The sequence below is a fragment of the Egretta garzetta genome, unplaced genomic scaffold, assembly GCF_000687185.1.
Source record: "Egretta garzetta isolate BGI_Z169 unplaced genomic scaffold, ASM68718v1 scaffold11, whole genome shotgun sequence".
In the NCBI taxonomy this organism is placed as follows: Eukaryota; Metazoa; Chordata; class Aves; order Pelecaniformes; family Ardeidae; genus Egretta; species Egretta garzetta.
In genome coordinates this window covers 2,818,439-2,826,517 of record NW_009258621.1, presented here as the reverse complement: position 1 = coordinate 2,826,517, position 8,079 = coordinate 2,818,439, and the positions used below count along the sequence as shown (strand labels likewise).

The 8,079-nt window shown below is 37.2% G+C and overlaps 1 protein-coding gene across 6 annotated transcripts in view; it reads right to left on the bottom strand.

The window, feature by feature from the left end:
• The window catches only part of PPP1R21 (protein phosphatase 1 regulatory subunit 21), a 52,799-nt gene that overhangs the window by 22,930 nt on the left and 21,790 nt on the right, over positions 1 to 8,079 (bottom strand). For all 6 annotated transcript variants that reach the window (XR_004843229.1, XR_004843228.1, XR_004843230.1 and 3 more), the window contains 6 exons: positions 7,630 to 7,722; positions 6,228 to 6,461; positions 4,686 to 4,721; positions 3,390 to 3,506; positions 2,364 to 2,462; positions 48 to 176 (listed from right to left, as the gene is read on the bottom strand). Coding sequence is in view for 2 of the 6 variants with exons in the window: in XM_035903649.1 (XP_035759542.1) it covers positions 48 to 176; positions 2,364 to 2,462; positions 3,390 to 3,506; positions 4,686 to 4,721; positions 6,228 to 6,461; positions 7,630 to 7,722 (708 nt within the window). In the remaining 4 variants the exon portion in view is untranslated. The remainder of the gene's footprint in view (positions 1 to 47; positions 177 to 2,363; positions 2,463 to 3,389; positions 3,507 to 4,685; positions 4,722 to 6,227; positions 6,462 to 7,629; positions 7,723 to 8,079) is intronic.

Genomic DNA, 8,079 nt, shown 5'->3' with positions numbered 1-8,079 from the left:
ACCTCCAAACTGCAACCAGTGCCTAATGCCAACACCTGGTAACTTACCTTACTAGTCATCTTTAGTGTATCAATTTCTTCCCTTTGTTTAGTTAATGTTTCATTCATACTGCAGAGATGGTCACTCATCATACTTAACTGATCCTCATAACTTCTCTTTGTTGTCATCAATTCATCCTAAGGGAAAAAAAAAATAATCAGAAGCCTTTGCTCAGTATTAGTGACAACAGGCAAAGCAACCAACTTTGTCTCCACTTAGTAAGCCACACTTTTGATGCTGAATGTGTGCAATTAAGCTAAACCACTGGAAAAAAAACCTCACTTGCTGAAAAAACTCAATAGCTATTTTTCTTTTACCTGAAGTCTCATGCACTGTCTGTTATTTTTGCCATTTCCTTTATAACTTTTTCCCTCACTTTATATGGCTTACATAAAAGACTGACAGCTAAGTTTTCCAACATTGCTTCCAGCCAAGAAACAAGTAAAGCTTATAAGGTTAGAGCACAGCCTGTGCATGAACACCCGTGGCATACAAAGCTGAAGGAATCAGCAATGCACATGCAGTCTGCAGAGCTATGAACTCTGGCATTAGACAGACATGGTGGGATAGGGTGCGTGACTAGAATGCAGCAATGAAGGGATACAGACACTTTTGGAAGGACAGGATAGGAAGGGAAGAAGTCATGCTTTATGTGAAGGAGCAGTTTGAAGACAAGATCTCATAGGTAGGGATCAGAGGAGAACAAGGGTGATATGGGTGGCATTTGCTACAAGCAGACAGAAATCACACAACTCCAGACCCTGATCCTCATGAGGGATTTTAACCACCCTAATATTTCCTGGAAGGGCAACAAGGTGGGACACAAGCACATGGGAGTTCCCTCAAGTGTGATAAAGAACTTCTTGGTACCAGTGATCAATAGGCCTATGAGAGGCTCTCTGCTGGACCTGTTACTCACAAATAAGGAAAAGCTGGTCAGGGATGTGAAAGCCAATGGTAGCCTTGGCTGCAGCAACCATGGGTTAGTGGAATTTAAGATCCTGAGGGAAGCAAGCAAGATGAATAGTAGAATTACAGCAACCCTAGATTTAAGAAGAGTAGATTTTGGCTTTTTCAAGGTCTGCTTGGCAAGCTCCCAGGTAAAACTCCCCTGGAAGTTAAAGGGGCCCAGGAAAGCTGAACGATCAAAGAACAGTCCAACACTTAGGAAATTGAGCAACTGTGGCAGAAGGCCAGCATGGCTGTACAAGAAACTCCCGATTCAACAGCTTGATCTGAACTCTCTCTGCTCTGACCAAAGGAGGGGACCAGATTACCTTCAGAGGGCCCTTCCAAACTAAACAATTCTATGATTCAATATTATGCAGACTACTAAACATACAAATGGTGTGCCTACTATTTTTTCTTAGGAAGTTTAATATATAATTGGAGATTAACATCTCATGTTGAGTCGGATATTGACTGTGGAATTTGTTAAAGGAACAAATCAAAAGAGCACTTTGTATTCATGAACAGTTCTTTTAAGTGTATATCATTATATTCACTGCCTGCATGGAGCATTTTAGGTACTCACCATCTCAGACAGGTTAGAAATAAAGATATGAACTAAATATGAAGAAAACAAGGGCATTATAGCACTATTTATATATACTTTATTTTACTATTGGCTCCTTTCTGAACTGTGTGGAAGGGAAGGACAAAGGGACAGGACATTCACAGGACATCCGGTGTAAGAGTTTATTATCTACTGTTAACAATGGCTTCTTAAAGATTACCCCAAAGTTATTTTTGCTTAATATTAAGCTATCTATCTCAAAAAAACCACCCTAGCATTTCTAAGACTTTCAGTCCCAGGTGCTAGAAAGGATTAAGAATTCAGTGTATCACCTAGGAAACTGCACTTTCATCACTTTCCTAGTCCTGTTTTCTAAGTTAAATGGACTGATGTGTAGTCAGCTTTGTCAGTCTCACATTTAACTCCTCAGAGCAGATGCAAGTCCTGGCTGTACACAATGTGATCCTGCCTTGCAGAGGGAAACAAGTCACTGAAATCAGTCATACAACCACACCTTTTGACATAAAACCACATTTTCATAAAACCCCTTGACATCAAATGTGCTAAATCACAGGCACGGCTACTATAACTTTTTCCTTGCAAGCATGTTCCACTTCAACTTTATACCTGGGATCTGAAGTGTATTATTTAAATCTCTTATCTACATACCATTATATTTTTTACATCGCATAACTAAGTGCCTAGTAAAGGCATGACCACATTTGATGGTCGTCATTTTTCTCCTCCAACTTCCACTTTCATATAATTATGAAACGCATCTATTACATTATATATACAGTTTACTTGCCTGTAATCTACTGATGTTTTGACTAGCTAGTTTCAACTCTTCTGTGAGCGATTCCTTGGACTTCTCTGCTAAAGACAGTCTTTTGGCAAGTGCTCGACACTGTCAATCAAACAGGAATAGGGAGGATAGAAGGGAGGAAAGTTAATTCCAGAGTATCAACTTGCACCACCTTTAAATGATTGCTTTGGATGTTTTCATCTTTCTGTAACCCTTACACTGCAAGAAACTTAGAGCTTATGCACATTTTTAAATGCAAAGGTAATGTAATAGTTAACATTAAAATTTTTTCGTTTTACAGAATTATCATATTGCCAATCCTCTAAATATGATATTTTTCACACAATTACTAGGAAAAATTTAATAAGAAAAAAGCAACACGAAGAACTTCATACATTGCTCAAACATCAGAGAAAGGCTGTTCCTCAATACTATGTCATTTACTATTAAAAAAAATATTTAAAAGTATTTGCTCTGTCAACCTGGAGCTTTTGGTATATTCCACATCAGTTAATTACACAAATCAAAATGGCCACTAATTTCAAGAAAAACTACTTATGATTTGAAATGAAAGCAGGAAGTCACAAATACAATGAATTGATTTGTTAATTCTTGAAGTTAAGTATAACTTATGCCTAACACCCAATTTCTCAGAGGAAAGCTGTTTTCATCACTTCACAACACACTCAAGTATTTTTGAATGATGACAGCATTGCTTTAAGATGAAGTCAAAACTAGCTTGGTAACTAAAGCCAGCTGCTTCAGCTTGCATGAACAAAGCTATAGATATACACATTGTACCTCTTAATACAAGACAAGGCTACCAAAGGATTTATTTAAAAATAAAAAAAATCTTCCTACAGTACCCATTTCTACACATACTAGACCACAGCCAAAAAACATATTCCAGGAACAGATTTATATTAAACATTATGTTCCTTATATTTTATACTCACTGTCATAACACTTGCAAGGGGAAAATTCAAAGAGATTTACTGGTTTCAGTATAGACACTGCCTGTATGCTCACCTCAGCATGAAAGTGTACTGATTTGCTGTCAGCAAGCTGCAGATGAGATGTAAGTTCTGCTATCCTTGCCATATAGTGGTTTTTTATCAGGTCTTCACGAGACTCAGCATCTGGAGCCTGGCAAAGCAAAAATTTAAAGGAGACAGATATTTATGTTTAGTAGCCTGAATATCTGCGTCATAACATTGTCCTCTATACTGACTTCTTCCCTCCTAAGACCTGCCTGCTCTACCTGAAAGCAATAAATTCCCCAAACACAATAAATTACAGCAGGTCACCGATATTGACTCTTAGTGTTAGACTTCCTTAAAAGATGAAGAGCTGACCAAATATCTAAGAAGCTATCTTGATTTAACATATCAAGTCTCTGACGAAGATGAAAATCCATTGGAGAAATGGACTGCTTTCACCTACATAAAAAACTTACTGGCTTTTCCAACAAGAAAGAATGTCTTCACATAACTAAATGGCAGAAGATTACAACAGCCAGAACTGTATCTTACATTACATTGCATGTTCTAGAAATTTGTTTAGACATTTGAACTTTTAAAAAAAACCAAAGAAACCACAACTCAGCAGTTTACTGTAAGATACAGAGTAACCCACTAGAGGCAGCTTTCACATGACTTATCATTACCTTCAAGTTCAGCACTATGCAGTAGCTTTTAAGAACCTGTATCAATTATTGTCTGGTTCCCACCCCCTTTTTAATCACACCTTCAGAAGAAAAGGGAAAGTAAACTAAAATACACATCAGTTCCCTGCAGTGTCAGAAAAGGGAAAGCATTGAATCTTACTCTGCTAAGTTCCCACTGGGGCAAGTGTTACACTGTAGAAGTGCTAAAAAAAGGGTTAACATTTGGTTTGACAGCTGATTCAAAGTTTTTTTCCAGTGTGACCTCTAGTTTGGGACAGCCAGTGTTAAACACCAGGCACTACAGTCAGTGACTGTTTTGCAGCTTGAGCCCTTCCTCAAGAATTAAGAATTGATGCTTGGAATGCAGTTAGGGTTACTGAAGTACAAACAGACCAATGCTTTCCTCAAGTTACAGAGGGCAGACCTGGGCCACAGCTCACACTGCTCCAAACTGCTTACATAAATAAAAGATAATGGTTCACTAAACAGAAGAAGTTAAGAAATACATGGATTTCAGAAACGTGAAGATAGAGACTACATGGGTGACTCATGCCATAATATGACAGTATTCTTGGTAATTAGACCTTTGGCATACGTTTAACAGAATCAGAATTAAAGTATTTACCAGATGTACTTTGGTAATGTTTAAAACAGATTACCTTTTCATTATCAGTGGTTATAGTCAACATTCCAATCTAGAACAAGAAAGAAAACATGCTTAAGTGAGAACTGCAAAAATAGATACTATAGCTACAGGTCATGTCAGCTTCAGTCACAGGAGAACTTTAAATTAAAAAAAAAACAAACCCACACATCTTGCAGCAGTTAAAACTAAAATAAAATTTAAGTACTTCCACCTGTAACATAAACAAGGGTAATATACATTAATGCCTTGAACAGAATTAAAGGTGACACCAACTCTCCGAATATATCCTTTGCCTTACGATGTAACACAGAGCAAAGGAAATAGAAGCAACAAGATGCAGCCAGCTTGTATGACTATGCAACTGCTTGACTACATGAAACTAATTCAGCGGTACATCAGTACAAGAAAACCCATCTTGGATTTCATGAGTACCTTCTGAATTCCTTTCTTTCCACTTTGGCAGTCCAGTATGAAGCACTGACAGAACTCTAGCAGAGGGGTGTATGTAAATAACTAGCTTCATGGAAGAATGTCTTCATAGAGTCAAGAGGGTTTTTTTCCTGACCCTAACAGGACTAGAGATTTAGGTTTACGGGAAATGTTTATACAGTATGCTGACCCAGGAGTTACATTAAGCATTGTGGCTAGAAAAGATCATTCTCCTCGATCTCTTAAAAGCTCAAATACAGGACCAAAAACTTAAGATGCCAGTTTACTTCAAAAATGGGGATTTCAAAACAATCCACAGGTCATTTTTATCCTGGAGCAGGAAAGTGAAGAGAAAAAAAAAGGAAAAAAAAAGGCAGATTTCTATCGAGTGCTGAGCTCAGGAGATTGTTTCTTTCTTACAGACGACATCCCTATTAATACCCCTTTGGAAGTGGGAATTCAGAGGAAAGGCCAACCTCTTTTAAATACTAGCAACGAACAGGAAAGACATTTACCCAACACAGAAGAGCAAGGACAGACAGAATACATGCCATATCCAAACAAAGTTGTTGAGCCCAAGTTGTATGTACCTATGAAGGTTGTGCAAAAATTAGTGTTCCAGACAGCACTGAAATCTTGAATGGCTTCAAGCTAAAATTACCTTATACTGCACCAAGTTATAGTAAATCTTTCAACCCATTTAAAAATACCAACTACCTACTTCTGTTTGCTTTAAAATACCTAAGGATAAAAAAAAAGTACTGGAAACTCAGAGCTGACCTGAGATACATACTACTTCCAAGGCTTCTTGAGTATAGAATCAGAAAAACCTAGAAGTTAAGCATCTACTAATATTTCCCCCTCAGTCACAAGTACGGAACTGCAAAAATGTCTCCATGATACTAAAGATACCAGACAAAGTCTCAAAAGCCAGGAAGTTCCAAACTCTGCGGAAGATTAATACCAGCAATAAATAATAAAGCAAACAGCTTTGCAAATACAAGGAACCCAAGTGAATGCATTTCACCACAGTCAAAAAACTTTCATTATTAGCATTCCTCTGATCAAACATTACTACTATTGAAGAAAGTGGATTTTTCTCTGTTGAAGGAAAAAGGTCACTTACCAGACTAGTACTTTTAATAGGTTCCCTTGGACTCTTTTCTGTCGTTTCCTTCTTTTGTTCAGCTACGTTTGGCAAAACAGAACGCTCTTGTATAGTTTCAGTTAAATGTCCACTAAGAGAGTTCTTCAATTTTTGGTTTTCTTTCTCTAGCTTTATTTTCGCTAGCTGGGCCTCCAACATCCAATGTTCTTTTTCTTGTTCAAGTTTTGCAATTTTCTCCAAACTCTGCTGGACCTTTAGGAGGGAAAGTTTACAGTCCGGGTTATTGAACACAAGGGGGAAAAAAGTCACACACAGGAAATGTTTGAAGGCAGTATTATTTTAAACCATTACATAAGTGAGCTAATGAATAATGCAGCAGGTAAACAACTATGATTCAAGTTGTACTGTGATGGTCATGTGTCAAAAATACCACATTCTTTAATTAGGCTGAAACATGAATCACAAAGTTACAGCTCACAGAACTGGCAACAGTGAAAAACAGGTGAAAAATCAAAGCAGGGAAAAACTTTGAAAACCTAAAGGATGTGTGCCTGGCACTAGCATTGTCTTGTTCTGTGCTAGAAAGACAAACAATTTCTTCCCTCCCAGCTGCCCCACTTCACACAGACAGAACCACCCACTTGTCCATATAAGAAATCAGCTATGGAATGGTACACATCATATCACTCCATACATTTCTGTTTAAATTCATCTCATCCCTACTACTACACTTTCAATATTGGCCACTACAAAACAAAAAAGAAAAACACACACACACAAAACAACACTGAAGTCTTTCTTCTGTAAAAATTCCATGAGTGACTCAAGTAGTCTGACATTCAAGCTAATAAAGAAGTTTTAGCATTAATCAGTTAGCAGGTCTCATTCATATGAGGAGATAGGCAAACTGCATATGCCTTTTAAATACGATTTAACCTCCCTCTGCACACTGCAAGAATGATAAACTGTAATCTATTAATAGACTTTAACTGAAAAGAAAAATCATTGTTCTTAACCAGAGCTAATAAATCCTGAGTAGTCCAAAAAAGCACTCGAAATAGTACATAACATTTGAAATTAATACTTCAGTATGCCTTATTCTTATTTTGCATTTATTTGAATTACTAAAGATTGCCTGACTTCCTGTATTTATAAATGAAGACATCAATGGCATAATCCCATCTCTTATAACTATGTGTACATTCTGCAGGTACAGGAGAACAAGTCTTGGATAACCCAGCCTGACAAGGGTAAGTTATACTTTCAAAACCCTACAAATAAGACATCTACAGTCTAATTCTAAGCTGCAGTATATGCCTATATACATACAACCATACACATAAATGTGGAGACTATTTGATACTATTTTTACCCTTATAAAATACAGTCATATATGTTAGTAAAATTTATACCAGAATACCTGTTGTGCAAGACCTTCTCTACTTTCTGTGGAACTCAGAAGAACTCTGCGATTAGCCAAAGCCTCTTCATAAGGCACTGAATCTGCACAAGGCTGCAGAAGGATAAAAGAAATCTCAAAACATGTTTCACAGTAGATCAGAATATGTATTCTGCATTTATTTTCTTATTGTCCCCCTTATTTTAGTAGAGGGCAGAAAAACATCTTCCAAGTGTTTACCAGCCAGTAGAAAAAAAATGGTTTAAGCTCACAAAAAATACCTCCCCAAAATGCACACCTTATTAAAAAGTGTTCAGAAAACTCCAGGTATTACTTAACAACCAAATGCATCTTAAGGTCCACTTTACAGACATTGTATTAAGTGATTTAATGATAACTGCTAAGTACACCATGACTTAAGTGTTAATCTTAATGGAGACAACAGGGAGATCTGGCAGCATTCAATCCTTC